The sequence below is a fragment of the Ranitomeya imitator genome, chromosome 5 (assembly GCF_032444005.1).
Source record: "Ranitomeya imitator isolate aRanImi1 chromosome 5, aRanImi1.pri, whole genome shotgun sequence".
Classification (NCBI taxonomy): domain Eukaryota; kingdom Metazoa; phylum Chordata; class Amphibia; order Anura; family Dendrobatidae; genus Ranitomeya; species Ranitomeya imitator.
Window position 1 is genome coordinate 299,105,367 of NC_091286.1, and position 15,103 is coordinate 299,120,469.

At 39.9% G+C, this 15,103-nt stretch overlaps 1 protein-coding gene across 1 annotated transcript in view; it reads left to right on the plus strand.

The window, feature by feature from the left end:
• The window catches only part of LOC138637738 (uncharacterized), a 71,900-nt gene extending 58,519 nt beyond the window's left edge, over positions 1-13,381 (plus strand). The window contains exons 2-5 of the mRNA XM_069726650.1: positions 8,895-8,953; positions 11,288-12,038; positions 12,226-12,288; positions 13,260-13,381. Coding sequence (XP_069582751.1) covers positions 8,895-8,953; positions 11,288-12,038; positions 12,226-12,264 — 849 coding nt within the window. The 3' untranslated portion in view covers positions 12,265-12,288; positions 13,260-13,381. The remainder of the gene's footprint in view (positions 1-8,894; positions 8,954-11,287; positions 12,039-12,225; positions 12,289-13,259) is intronic.
• Positions 13,382-15,103: the final 1,722 nt, after the last annotated feature.

The window sequence follows — 15,103 nt, forward strand, 5'->3', positions numbered from 1 at the left end:
TTTAAATAAAAATGAACATTTAACTTTTTTTCCCAAAAAATTTAATTCAGCTCCAATTTGTTTAATTTTACCAAGGGTAACAGGAGAAAATAGACCCCAAACATTGTTGTACAATTTGTCCTGAGCACGACAATACCCCACATGTGGGGGTAAACCACTGTTTGGGCGCATGGCAGAGCTCGGAAGCGAAGGAGCGCCATTTGACTTTTCAATGCAAACTTCACTGGAATTGAGATGGGACGCCATGTTTCGTTTGGAGAGCCCCTGATGTGCCTAAACATTGAAACCCACCACAAGTGACACCATTTTGGAAAGTAGACCCCTTAAGGAACTTATCTAGATGTGTGGTGAGCACTTTGACCCACCAAGTGCTTCACAGAAGTTTATAATGTAGAACCGTAAAAATAAAAAATCATATTTTTTCACAAAAATTAATTTTCCGCCCCCAATTTTTTATTTTCCCAAGGGTAAGAGAAGAAAATAGACCCCAAACATTGTTGTACAATTTGTCCTGAGCACGACAATACCCCACATGTGGGGGTAAACCACTGTTTGGGCGCATGGCAGAGCTCGGAAGGGAAGGAGCGCCGTTTGACTTTTCAATGCAAAATTGACAGGAATTGAGATGGGACGCCATGTTGCGTTTGGAGAGCCACTGATGTGCCTAAACATTGAAACCCCCCACAAGTGACACCATTTTGGAAAGTAGACCCCCTAAGGAACTTCTCTAGATGTGTGGTGAGCACTTTGACCCACCAAGTGCTTCACAGAAGTTTATAATGCAGAGCCGTAAAAATAAAACAAAAAATTTTTCCCACAAAAATTATTTTTTTAGCCCCCAATTTGTCCTGAGTGCGATGATACACCATATGTGGGGGGAACCACTGTTTGGGCGCATGGGAGGGTTCGGTAGGGAAGGAGTGCCATTTGAATGCAGACTTAGATGGAATGGTCTGCAGGTGTCACATTGCGTTTGCAGAGCCCCTAATGTACCTAAACAGTAGAAACCCCCCACAAGTGACACCATTTTGGAAAGTAGACCCCCTAAGGAACTCATCTAGATGTGTTGTGAGAGCTTTGAACCCCCAAGTGTTTCACTACAGTTTGTAACGCAGAGCCGTGAAAATTGAAAAAAAAAATCTTTCCCCCAAAAATAATTTTTTAGCCCCCAGTTTTGTATTTTCCCGAGGGTAAGAGGAGAAATTTGACCCCAAAAGTTGTTGTCCAATTTGTCCTGAGTACGCTGATACCCCATATGTTGGGGGGAACCACCGTTTGGGCGCATGGGAGGGCTCGGAAGGGAAGGAGTGCCATTTGGAATGCAGACTTAGATGGAATGGTCTGCAGGCGTCACATTGCGTTTGCAGAACCCCTAATGTACCTAAACAGTAGAAATCCCCCACAAGTGACCCCATATTGGAAACTAGACCCCCATGGAACTTATCTAGATGTGTTGTGAGAACTTTGAACCCCCAAGTGTTTCACTACAGTTTATAATGCAGAGCCGTGAAAATAAAAAATCTTTTTTTTCCCACAAAAATTATTTTTTAGCCCCCAGTTTTGTATTTTCCCAAGGGTAACAGGAGAAATTGGACCCCAAAAGTTGTTGTCCTATTTTTCCTGAGTACGCTGATACCCCATATGTTGCGGTAAACCCCTGTTTGGGCACACGGGAGAGCTCGGAAGGGAAGGAGCACTGTTTTACTTTTTCAACGCAGAATTGGCTGGAATTGAGATCGGACGCCATGTCGCGTTTGGAGAGCCCCTGATGTGCCTAAACAGTGGAAACCCCCCAATTATAACTGAAACCCTAATCCAAACACACCCCTAACCCTAATCCCAACAGTAACCCTAACCACACCTCTAACCCTGACACACACCTAACCCTAATCCCAACCCTATTCCCAACTGTAAATGTAATCTAAACCCTAACCGTAACTTTAGCCCCAACCCTCACTGTAGCCTTAACCCTAGCCCCAACCCTAACTTTAGCCCCAACCCAAACTGTAGCCCTAACCCTAGCCCTAACCATAGCCCTAACCCTAACTTTAGCCCCAACCCTAACTGTAGCCTTAACCCTAGCCCTAACCCTAGCCCTAGCCCTAACCCTAGCCCTAACACTAACCCTAGCCCTAACCCTAGCCCTAGCCCAAACCCTAACCCTAGCCCTAACCCTAGCGGAAAAATGGAAATAAATACATTTTTTTAATTTTTCCTTAACTAAGGGGGTGATGAAGGGGGGTTTGATTTACTTTTATAGCGGGTTTTTTAGCGGATTTTTATGATTGGCAGCCGTCACACACTGAAAGACGCTTTTTATTGCAAAAAATATTTTTTGCGTTACCACATTTTGAGAGCTATAATTTTTCCATATTTTGGTTCACAGAGTCATGTGAGGTCTTGTTTTTTGCGGGACAAGTTGACGTTTTTATTGGTAACATTTTCGGGCACGTTACATTTTTTGATCGCTTTTTATTCCGATTTTTGTGAGGCAGAATGACCAAAAACCAGCTATTCATGAATTTCTTTTGGGGGAGGCGTTTATACCGTTCCGCGTTTGGTAAAATTGATAAAGCAGTTTTATTCTTTGGGTCAGTACGATTACAGCGACACCTCATTTATATCATTTTTTTATGTTTTGGCGCTTTTATACGATAAAAACTATTTTATAGTAAAAATAATTATTTTTGCATCGCTTTATTCTCAGGACTATAACTTTTTTTTTTGCTGATGATGCTGTATGGCGGCTCGTTTTTTGCGGGACAAGATGACGCTTTCAGCGGTAACATGGTTATTTATATCTGTCTTTTTGATCGCGTGTTATTCCACTTTTTGTTCGGCGGTATGATAATAAAGCGTTGTTTTTTGCCTCGTTTTTTTTTTTTTTTCCTTACGGTGTTTACTGAAGGGGTTAATTAGTGGGCCAGTTTTATAGGTCGGGTCGTTACGGACGCGGCGATACTAAATATGTGTACTTTTATTATTTTTTTTTTTATTTAGATAAAGAAATGTATTTAGGGGAATAATATATATATTTTTTTTCATTATTTAGGAATATTTTTTTTTATTTTTTTTTTACACATTTTGAAAATTTTTTTTTTACTTTCTTACATTGTCCCAGGGGGGGACATCACAGATCAGTGATCTGACAGTGTGCACAGCACTCTGTCAGATCACTGATGTGACATGCAGCGCTGCAGCCTTCACAGTGCCTGCTCTAAGCAGGCTCTGTGAAGCCACCTCCCTCCCTGCAGGCCCCGGATCCGCGGCCATCTTGGATCCGGGGCTGGAGGAAGCAGGGAGGGAGGGAGGTGAGACCCTCGCAGCAACGCGATCACATCGCGTTGCTGCGGGGGGCTCAGGGAAGCCCGCAGGGAGCCCCCTCCCTGCGGGAAGCTTCCCTATACCGCCGGCACATCGCGATCATCTTTGATCGCGGTGTGCCAGGGGTTAATGTGCCGGGGGCGGTCCGTGACCGCTCCTGGCACATAGTGCCGGATGTCAGCTGCGATAAACAGCTGACACCCGGCCGCGATCGGCGGCGCTCCCCCCGTGAGCGCCGCCGATCGCGCTGGACGTACTATCCTGTCCGTGGTCATGGGGGCCCACCCCACCTCGACGGGATAGTACGTCCCATGTCAGAAAGGGGTTAAAGTCGTAACATTTTAACATAGTAACATAGTAACATAGTTAGTAAGGCCGAAAAAAGACATTTGTCCATCCAGTTCAGCCTATATTCCATCATAATAAATCCCCAGATCTACGTCCTTCTACAGAACCTAATAATTGTATGATACAATATTGTTCTGCTCCAGGAAGACATCCAGGCCTCTCTTGAACCCCTCGACTGAGTTCGCCATCACCACCTCCTCAGGCAAGCAATTCCAGATTCTCACTGCCCTAACAGTAAAGAATCCTCTTCTATGTTGGTGGAAAAACCTTCTCTCCTCCAGAAGCAAAGAATGCCCTCTTGTGCCCGTCACCTTCCTTGGTATAAACAGATCCTCAGCGAGATATTTGTATTGTCCCCTTATATACTTATACATGGTTATTAGATCGCCCCTCAGTCGTCTTTTTTCTAGACTAAATAATCCTAATTTCGCTAATCTATCTGGGTATTGTAGTTCTCCCATCCCCTTTATTCATTTTGTTGCCCTCCTTTGTACTCTCTCTAGTTCCATTATATCCTTCCGTAGCACCGGTGCCCAAAACTGGACACAGTACTCCATGTGCGGTCTAACTAGGGATTTGTACAGAGGCAGTATAATGCTCTCATCATGTGTATCCAGACCTCTTTTAATGCACCCCATGATCCTGTTTGCCTTGGCAGCTGCTGCCTGGCACTGGCTGCTCCAGGTAAGTTTATCATTAACTAGGATCCCCAAGTCCTTCTCCCTGTCAGATTTACCCAGTGGTTTCCCGTTCAGTGTGTAATGGTGATATTGATTCCTTCTTCCCATGTGTATAACCTTACATTTATCATTGTTAAACCTCATCTGCCACCTTTCAGCCCAAGTTTCCAACTTATCCAGATCCATCTGTAGCAGAATACTATCTTCTCTTGTATTAACTGCTTTACATAGTTTTGTATCATCTGCAAATATCGATATTTTACTGTGTAAACCTTCTACCAGATCATTAATGAATATGTTGAAGAGAACAGGTCCCAATACCGACCCCTGCGGTACCCCACTGGTCACAGCGACCCAGTTAGAGACTATACCATTTATAACCACCCTCTGCTTTCTATCACTAAGCCAGTTACTAACCCATTTACACACATTTTCCCCCAGACCAAGCATTCTCATTTTGTGTACCAACCTCTTGTGCGGCACGGTATCAAACGCTTTGGAAAAATCGAGATATACCACGTCCAATGCCTCCCCGTGGTCCAGCCTATAGCTTACCTCTTCATAAAAACTGATTAGATTGGTTTGACAGGAGCGATTTTTCATAAACCCATGCTGATATGGAGTTAAACAGTTATTCTCATTGAGATAATCCAGAATAACATCCCTCAGAAACCCTTCAAATATTTTACCAACAATAGAGGTTAGACTTACTGGCCTATAATTTCCAGGTTCACTTTTAGAGCCCTTTTTGAATATTGGCACCACATTTGCTATGCGCCAGTCCTGCGGAACAGACCCTGTCGCAATAGAGTCCCTAAAAATAAGAAATAATGGTTTATCTATTACATTACTTAGTTCTCTTAGTACTCATGGGTGTATGCCATCCGGACCCGGAGATTTATCTATTTTAATCTTATTTAGCCGGTTTCGCACCTCTTCTTGGGTTAGATTGGTGACCCTTAATATAGGGTTTTCATTGTTTCTTGGGATTTCACCTAGCATTTCATTTTCCACCGTGAATACCGTGGAGAAGAAGGTGTTTAATATGTTAGCTTTTTCCTCGTCATCTACAACCATTCTTTCCTCACTATTTTTTAAGGGGCCTACATTTTCAGTTTTTATTCTTTTACTATTGATATAGTTGAAGAACAGTTTGGGATTAGTTTTACTCTCCTTAGCAATGTGCTTCTCTGTTTCCTTTTTGGCAGCTTTAATTAGTTTTTTAGATAAAGTATTTTTCTCCCTATAGTTTTTTAGAGCTTCAATGGTGCCATCCTGCTTTAGTAGTGCAAATGCTTTCTTTTTACTGTTAATTGCCTGTCTTACTTCTTTGTTTAGCCACATTGGGTTTTTCCTATTTCTAGTCCTTTTATTCCCACAAGGTATAAACCGCTTACACTGCCTATTTAGGATGTTCTTAAACATTTCCCATTTATTATCTGTATTCTTATTTCTGAGGATATTGTCCCAGTCTACCAGATTAAGGGCATCTCTAAGCTGGTCAAACTTTGCCTTCCTAAAGTTCAGTGTTTTTGTGACTCCCTGACAAGTCCCCCTAGTGAAAGACAGGTGAAACTGTACAATATTGTGGTCGCTATTTCCTAGATGCCCGACCACCTGCAGATTTGTTATTCTGTCAGGTCTATTAGATAGTATTAGGTCTAAAAGTGCTGCTCCTCTGGTTGGATTCTGCACCAATTGTGAAAGATAATTTTTTTTGGTTATTAGCAGAAACCTGTTGCCTTTATGGGTTTCACAGGTTTCTGTTTCCCAGTTAATATCCGGGTAGTTAAAGTCCCCCATAACCAGGACCTCATTATGGGTTGCAGCTTCATCTATCTGCTTTAGAAGTAGACTTTCCATGGTTTCTGTTATATTTGGGGGTTTGTAACAGACCCCAATGAGAATTTTGTTACCATTTTTCCCTCCATGAATTTCGACCCATATGGACTCGACATCCTCATTTCCTTCGCTAATATCCTCCCTTAAAGTGGACTTTAGACAAGACTTTACATAGAGACAAACCCCTCCTCCTCTCCGATTTTTACGATCCTTTCTAAACAGACTGTAACCCTGTAAGTTAACTGCCCAGTCATAGCTTTCATCTAACCATGTCTCGGTTATTCCCACTATGTCAAAGTTACCTGTAGATATTTCTGCTTCTAGTTCTTCCATCTTGTTTGTCAGGCTTCTGGCGTTCGCGAGCATGCAGTTTAGAGGATTTTGTTTTGTTCCAATCTCCTTGCTGTGGATTGTTTTAGAAATGTTCTTACCTCCCTTCTGAGTATGTTTTCCTGGGTCTTCTTTGTTCGAGTCTAATGTTTTTCTTCCCGTCCCCTCTTCTTCTAGTTTAACGCCCTCCTGATGAGTGTAGCGAGACTTCTGGCAAATGTGTGTTTCCCAGGTTTGTTGAGGTGTAGTCCGTCTCTGGCGAGGAGTCCATCGTACAAGTAATTCACACCGTGGTCCAGGAATCCGAATCCTTGTTGTCTGCACCATCGTCTTAGCCAGTTGTTTGCATCAAGGATCCTGTTCCATCTCCTGGTGCCATGCCCGTCTACTGGAAGGATAGAAGAAAAAACTACCTGTGCATCCAGTTCTTTTACTTTCTTCCCCAACTCTTCAAAGTCTTTGCAGATTGTCGGTAGGTCCTTCCTTGCCGTGTCATTGGTGCCAACATGTATCAGAAGAAATGGGTGGACGTCCTTGGAGCTGAAGAGCTTTGGTATCCTATCGGTCACATCCTTGATCATCGCACCTGGAAGGCAGCATACTTCTCTTGCAGTTATGTCCGGTCTGCAGATGGCTGCTTCTGTGCCTCTCAGTAGTGAGTCTCCCACCACCACCACTCTTCGTTGCTTCTTGGCTGTACTTTTTGCTGTCACTTGTTGCTGTGTGCCCTTTTCTTTTTTGCTTGCTGGTATTGCTTCATCCTTAGGTGTGCCATCTTCATCCTCTACAAAGATTTGATATCGGTTCTTCAGTTGTGTGGTTGGTGATTTCTCCATGGTCTTCTTGTTTCTTTTGGTCACATGCTTCCACTCATCTGCTTTTGGAGGTTATCTGACACTTTTTTCACCTTCTGTGACCAGTAGAGATGCTTCTGTTCTGTCAAGGAAGTCTTCATTCTCTTTGATGAGTTTCAAAGTTGCTATTCTTTCTTCCAGACCCCGCACCTTTTCTTCTAAAAGGGCCACTAGTCTACACTTCTGACAGGTGAATTTGGATTCTTCTTCTGGTCGATCTGTGAACATGTAGCACATGCTGCAACTCACCATGTAGGTTGTCACATCTGCCATGTTGCTCCTAGATCCTGCTGACTTGCTGTGTTTTCCTTCTTGGGTAATCTACTCAGCCAAGCTTTCTTGCAATAATGTCCTACAGGCAAAAATTTGATGATGCTTTCCAAGCAGCTGGTCCCGGCTGTACCCAACGATCTTCTAGCTTAGGGAGACTCCTTGCCTTTCCCAGAAGGCACCTGGAATATGCAAATTAGCCTCCTCTAGCTTGAATCCCTGGTGATTTTCGGTGATATGGAGCTGTATAAGGTTTATTTTTTGTGCCTTGAACCAATGATTTTATTGATATAATTTTAGGGTGCATGCAATGTTTTGATCACCTCTTACTACATTTATTTGTAATGTTGTGGCAGCCAAAAAAACGCAATTCTGATGTTTTGATTTTTTTCCTTGTTTGCCATTTACCAATCGGATTAATTTATTTTGTAAATTGATAAATCAGACGTTTACAAATGCAGCAATATCAAATATGTGTATTTTTAATTTCTTAATTATTAATGGGGGTGATTTGAACTTTTCTATTTATTCATTTTTTATTATTTTTTTTAACTTTTTACTGTATTTGTTAATCTCAGGGAATTTGAACCTGTGATTGTTTGTTCTATATACAGCAATAGAGAGATCGTTTTTTTTCTACTGACCCGATCTTTCATTCTCAATTTCTCAATTCCTGGGTAAAATCTGTATTCAGTGAATGCAGATTTTTACATTACTAAGATAAGATCTTATCAGTAGCCACTGTCATCTCCTATGTAGACGGGAGTAGTTAAGTGGTTAGTGGAGTGGGAGGCAGAGATCCTTTCCCCTCCGGTCTTCATAGAATTTTATCAGTCGCAACTGCCATCTCTTATTTCAGTTATGTAAAAATCTATTGTCACTGAATACAAAATTTACCCATGAATTGAAAATAGTCCTGGTGGATGAAGATGCTGATCTCTCTGATAAGATATATTACAAAGTTGCTGATTTTTACATGTACTATTGATTTACGATATAAAAATTAAAATGATGGTTACACTTTAGCTACTTTGATGAAAGACACTTATGAATATTAGCTCACATATATTGAATGTTCCTGTTCTTGATGCAACTAATGCTTATGGATTTGTAGGATGTGGATACATTCATAGACTTGAAACATAGAATGTCATGGTGATAATGCAGTAACTTTATATCTACTAATTCTTTGTATACTTAGATGTTGCAACTAATAATTATTTAAATTAACTTATATCTCTTGCAGGAAGACACATCTAGAGGAAGAGGTGGTCAGGTTGCATATCCAGTGGTAGAATGCTTAGGGTAAAGCTTCTGTCAACTTTGCAAACTAAAATGGCCGCTATCCTGTCTTGTTTCCTATAGTCAAGGCAAGTGATTGTCGTACGGCAGGTGGAGGTTGCGGGCGACCTGTATTTTTGCTGCGCACACTTTACTTCCGGTACAGTTCATTATTGCTTATGAATATTTGTGACGTCACCGGAAGTGAACAGTGCGGCACTGAAAATATAGGCAGCCCACAACCTCCACCTGCCGTACGACTACCGCTTGCCTCCACGACTGCTACTGCTGCTCCATATGTTACCGGCACACTGCTACTTCCGGGACTCCATACATGACAGGATTGCGCTGCTCCGCCACTGCTGCTGTGAAGGAGGGGGTAAGAAACACCCTCGGGGAAGAGAGATGGACCGGGGGAGAGTAGAGACAGGCTAGTGAGGTGACGAGAGACAGACCGGTGGGGGTGACTGGAGTATAAGCCGAGAGGGGCACTTTCAGCCTAAAAAAATGGGCTGAAAATCTCTGCTTATACCCGAGTATATACGGTAATTCAATTTTTTTTCTACTGTATTAAGGTATATGGCAAAAATTACAATCTTCTATTGAGCTCAGCTTCACAGGAGTACCGACATGACATCCATGGGGGCATTTAGCAGACCCCAGCAGACATAGCAACCAATAGGCACCACGTTACCACTTTGTATGTGGATAATGGGTGACTGAATGTGCATTTGAGCTGAATTAATTATAATAATTTTTATTTCTATAGCGCCAACATATTCCGCAGCACATCACAATTCAGAGGGTACTTTTACATATAATGTAAGACATTAGAGAATAAACCTAAGAGGAATGAGGGACGACCCTTCTCACATGCTTACAATCTATGAGGAAATAGGAGTGACACAAAAGATAAAAAAAAATATGCTTATTATGTAAAGTCCGGCCAAAGGGGCATTCAAATAACACTGCATGAACCAGTCACCAACCAGTATCTGTACAAGTACAGATTCAAAGTGCTATCGAGGCCGTTGGAGAGGGAACAGAGAATAGTTAGATTAGTGAGGTAAGTTTATATGCCTGTCTGAAGAATGTGTATTTAGGGTACACTTGAAACTGTGGATACTGGGAACTAACTGGATTGTGGTATGATCAGACCAAGTCCCTGTACGGTCAGACACAGCCATTACACAGCACACTGCAGGGGCACATTTATAAGATTATCTCAGCACAGGGACATTTTATTTAAACACATCAAATTGTGGAGTTTATTTTTATTTCAAGATTTATTGATGAAAAGATACTTTTGTTTATGGTAAAACCCCTGGCACATTAAGTGCTGCTCTAGGAGATTGACACCTCCATTTAAGGAGGGGGGGGGTATAATGCATGCTCAGCTCCTGAGTCTGTTCAATATATCTGCACCAGACGTGGGACATATTATTACATTTGTGATGTAATAATATGATTCAAAATGATTAAAACTAGGATAATTCTGTATAGGAAAGCCATTTTATATTGTCCACAAAATGCTAATTTCTCGCCCAAGAACACTTGCAATTAAAATCCCAATGTTATCTGAGTCAAGATGAAAGTCTGATCTTAATTTCAAAGAGTTGAAGGGTATAGATTTCATCCAAAAATATTCTTACACCTGGTTAGTAAAGGGTAGGCTTGAATATTTGTTACATTGCCCTTTGGTGCTTTAAAGCAAGTGACCCTATGTTGCTCTCTAGCTCTGCTGTGAGGCCTTATGGGGTCAATCCTCTGTAGATGTCACTAAACTAACATGTCTTTTAAGGAATGGCTTAAGCTTCCGCAGCTGACCTTCAAAGTTCATACTCTACTGCATTCAAACTGCTTGAACATTTATCATTGTGAAACCAGTGGACATTTTAGCTGGGTGAGGATGACAGAGGACTGCCATGAACTTTACAACATCACCTCCTGACTCAACTAAGTTTGTCAAGAGCTAATCTTAGAGGATTCTTAAACACTACATGGTGACCCAACAGTAGACACAAGGTAGCCAACCATGTGATGAGGTCAAGTCATCAGGGAAAGAAATCCTATATAGAAAAGAAATACCAAATAATATTGAAAAATATTCAAAAAAGTAAATATTTGTATGTTTTTCTATTTTAGATTATACAAATTCCAAACATATGGATATATTTTAATAAAAATGCTATTGATTGTGCTATGTCTGTTTTATAATAATAAAAATCTATTGAATTTCTAAAAAATTGTCTTGGTATTTGTGGTTAGTAAATATTTTCTTTTGGGTATTTGCTTAGTGTGGAATATTTACTTTTTTGAATATTTTTCAATATTATTTGGTATTTCTTTTCTATATAGGATTTCTTTGCTTGTTTTGTTGAAAAGACCAACTGATATGGATTATAAGAATCGAGACACCAATTGGCTGTCACAATTAAATACCATTTTTAAGGAAGTGGGAAGGAACACATGTGATGGGATACCTGATAATATTCAGGAGGACAAGACGCACCTGAAGGAATTATTATACAAAAGGACCAAATCCTGGTGGAACAAAAGTTCACTTGAACAGTATGTACAGCGGAATTTGATACCACGCGGTCTTCGCATACAGGTATTCCCGTCATTCTCATTGGATGATGAAGCACTTTTGAAAAAATGGGAAGATGCGTGTAACACTTGTTCACGTACTTTTATGGAAATATTGATTGAAATAGATAAGAGAACTGTGGATAGACTAGAGGTGGACATTAAGTCCATTCAAGAGAAGATTCAGAAAAATTTATCTGTTGAACAACTTACGAATTTTGATAATGACCTTAATGCATCTTTTACAAAATGGGAGTCAGAAGTCCAAAAACTCAAGGTGACAAAGTTCCAGAGAGATTTAAATGACTATCAGAATGGGAGAATATACAAATGGCGTGTCAAACCGGGGGTTAAAAGGTCTGGATCAACTGCATCATTGGCAAGTATTAGCTCGTCAAGTGCAACGAACACTTCAATTGGAGACTCATCAGAGGCATTTAGTGGATACAATACTAGATTTATGGGCGTTAAAAGGAAGAACCATCGAGATCAAGATTTTGCTAATGAGGGCACGTTAAAGGTAATTAATTTATCAGAAATACAACTAACATCTGCACAAGTCTCTGTATTATCTTTGGGATTAAGTTTTTGCCCCACAGCAAAACTGGAACAATTCTCGGTTATTAAAGATACCTTCTTATTCGCCCGTAAGATTCTTTTAAAAAAATTCCATACTGATAAATTGATGTCCAATACTTTCTCCACAGAAGAGGAATTGGAAGCCTTACAGGCGCTTGAAGCCTTAATTGCAGAACAGGAGGATACACCAGGTAAATTTCCTGATTTTATTAAGAAAAAATCAAAAACTTTTCCTCCACTGTCACAAAGTTCCTCAATTGAAGTGTTTGTTAAGATGGTATGCGATGAGGTTACTAAAATATCTGCAAAAAGACCATATGATAACCTTCAATATGAACAGAGGAGGGCACTTGATGAGCTGACTAAGATGAAGGAGATTGTATTTAAGCCATCCGATAAGGGTGGCAATATTGTTGTATGGCCATGTACACAATATGAAAAAGAAGCATTCAGACAATTAAATGACCCCTTATGTTACGAACGTTTGCCACAGGATCCTACTTCTTTATATCAGAAGAAGTTATTTGATATCTTAGATTCCGCATTGGAGGATGGTATAATCCCCAAGTCAATTTGGGAGGGGTTAAGGACCGAGTCACCAACAGTCCCAACGCTATATTTATTACCAAAAATCCACAAAAGTATGGTTGACCCTCCTGGACGCCCTATAATATCTGGGAATGGGAGCTTGTTGGAACCAATTTCCAAATTTTTGGACTTCTATTTGAAACCGATTGTGGCAGAGTTACCATCATATATTAGGGACACTACTGAGGCCCTTCAGAGGTTAGACGGTGTACATATGAATCCTGACATGCACATTATTACATGTGATGTCGAATCATTATACACGTCAATACCACATAAATTTGGCCTAATAGCAGCAAGACGATATTTGTCTAGTCGCAATCTTGATAGATCACTTATTGAATTTTTGATGGAACTCTTAGAGTACGCATTATTTTATAACTATTTCGTCTTCAAAGACCGATTCTATCTACAAAAAAGAGGCGTGGCTATGGGGGCAGCTTTTGCGCCGTCATACGCAAATCTCTTTATGGGATCGTGGGAACATGATTATGTTCAGAATGAAGATTATACTATGACTGGTGCAGTGATACTGTGGATGAGATTTATAGATGACATCTTGTTTATTTGGCAGGGTCCACGAGATGAACTGGACAAGTACCTTCAATACTTGAACAGGAATGATAACAATATAAGACTTACCTGGATGGTGAAGCAGGATTCCATCAATTTCTTGGACCTGGGAATCAGAATTGATGAATTTGGTCATCTTCATACCTCTATATATCGAAAAGAAACCAGTGTTAATGCACTACTTCATGCTCAATCTGCCCATCCTGCGCATGTCATCCGTGCAATTCCTACGGGACAATTTCTCAGAACAAGGCGTATTTGTGATCAAGATACAATGTTTGAACAACAAGCCAAAGATCTTACTAATAGATTTTTGAAACGGGGATATAAGAATGATGTTGTACATAGAGCTTATATTAGAGCAAAAAATACTGATCGACAGACCTTAGTTACGTCCCGGAAGAAAATCAAGGAAACAGATGGACAAATACGCTTTGTTACTGACTATCATTCAAGATGGAAAGAAATGACTGGTATATTTACAAAGTTTTGGCCTATCCTTTTGCAGGACCCAACCATATCTAAATTGATACCCAATAAACCTCTTATCGTTGCAAGACGTTGCAAGACTCTGGGTGAGTCATTGGTACACAGTCATTATGTTCCTCCAGTGTCCAATTTCATATTCAATTCGAAAGGTCCGAAATGGGGTTCATTTAGTTGTGGTTCCTGCAAGGCCTGTAAATATATAACAAAAACAGACGTTTTTCATAATTCAACGAGATCTCGTGAATATAAAATCTTACATCATTTAAATTGTCGTACGTCAATGGTGATCTATCAAGCCACTTGTCCTTGTGACCGCATATATGTGGGTATGACGACAAGAGAACTGCGTGTCCGAGTTTTGGAGCATATTAAGGATATCAAAGCAGCAGAAAAGATTGAGATGAGTGATATTAATGCTATATCAAAATTAAAACCTTTAGCAAGACATTTTCGCAAATATCACCCCAACCAATCCCATTTACTTCAAGTTAAGGGGATAGATCGGTTACATTTAGGCAATAGAAAGGGGGGATGCCAGTAAGAGACTCGCACAGAAGGAGTGTAAATGGATCACCTTATTACAGAGTATGAATCCCATAGGCCTTAATGAACAATGGGGTTTTTCCAGCTTTCTATAGCCTTCTTATGACTCTCCTAACATTTTTTTGTTTAGATCCCGTATAGCTCTTATTGGTCTCCATGGATTTATTTCCATATCAGTTAGATGGATGATTTTTTAGGATTTTCTGGCTTTGATCCATCAGTAACCGGCTATTATCATTAGTATATAGTGCTCCCACATATTACCTTCATGGGTCTCTTCGGTTTGTGGACCTTCTCCCATGTCATTTAACTTATTTTCTGGTTAGATAAATTTTCTAATAATCTCTTCTTTTGGATCCCCTTAATATCGAGAATATTGTATATTATTATATATACTAGTGCCCTTATGGGTTTCTAGGGATAGTAGAGTTTCTCCCATCATCTATATACCTCTTGGTTTGGATTTTCTTCTCCGCCTTCTCTACTCATCTATTTACACTATTGATTGCTTTTTATTTAATTATTTTTTACTCATTCAATTTATTCAGTATCAATATTAATTAATTGTTTATTTTTTATTTTTTATTTTTTGTTCTCTTATTTCCCTTATTATTATTTATTATCATTAATTTCTATTATATTATATTTTATTTTTTTTTTTTTTTTTTTGATTTTTGATTTTATTATTTTTGTATATATATTTGTATTTTTTATTTTTTATTTATTTTTCATTTCTTATTTCCTTCTTAATACAAATAAAAATCTTTCCCCCCTTTTTTTCTTTTTTTCTTTTTTTCTTTTTTCATATTTCTT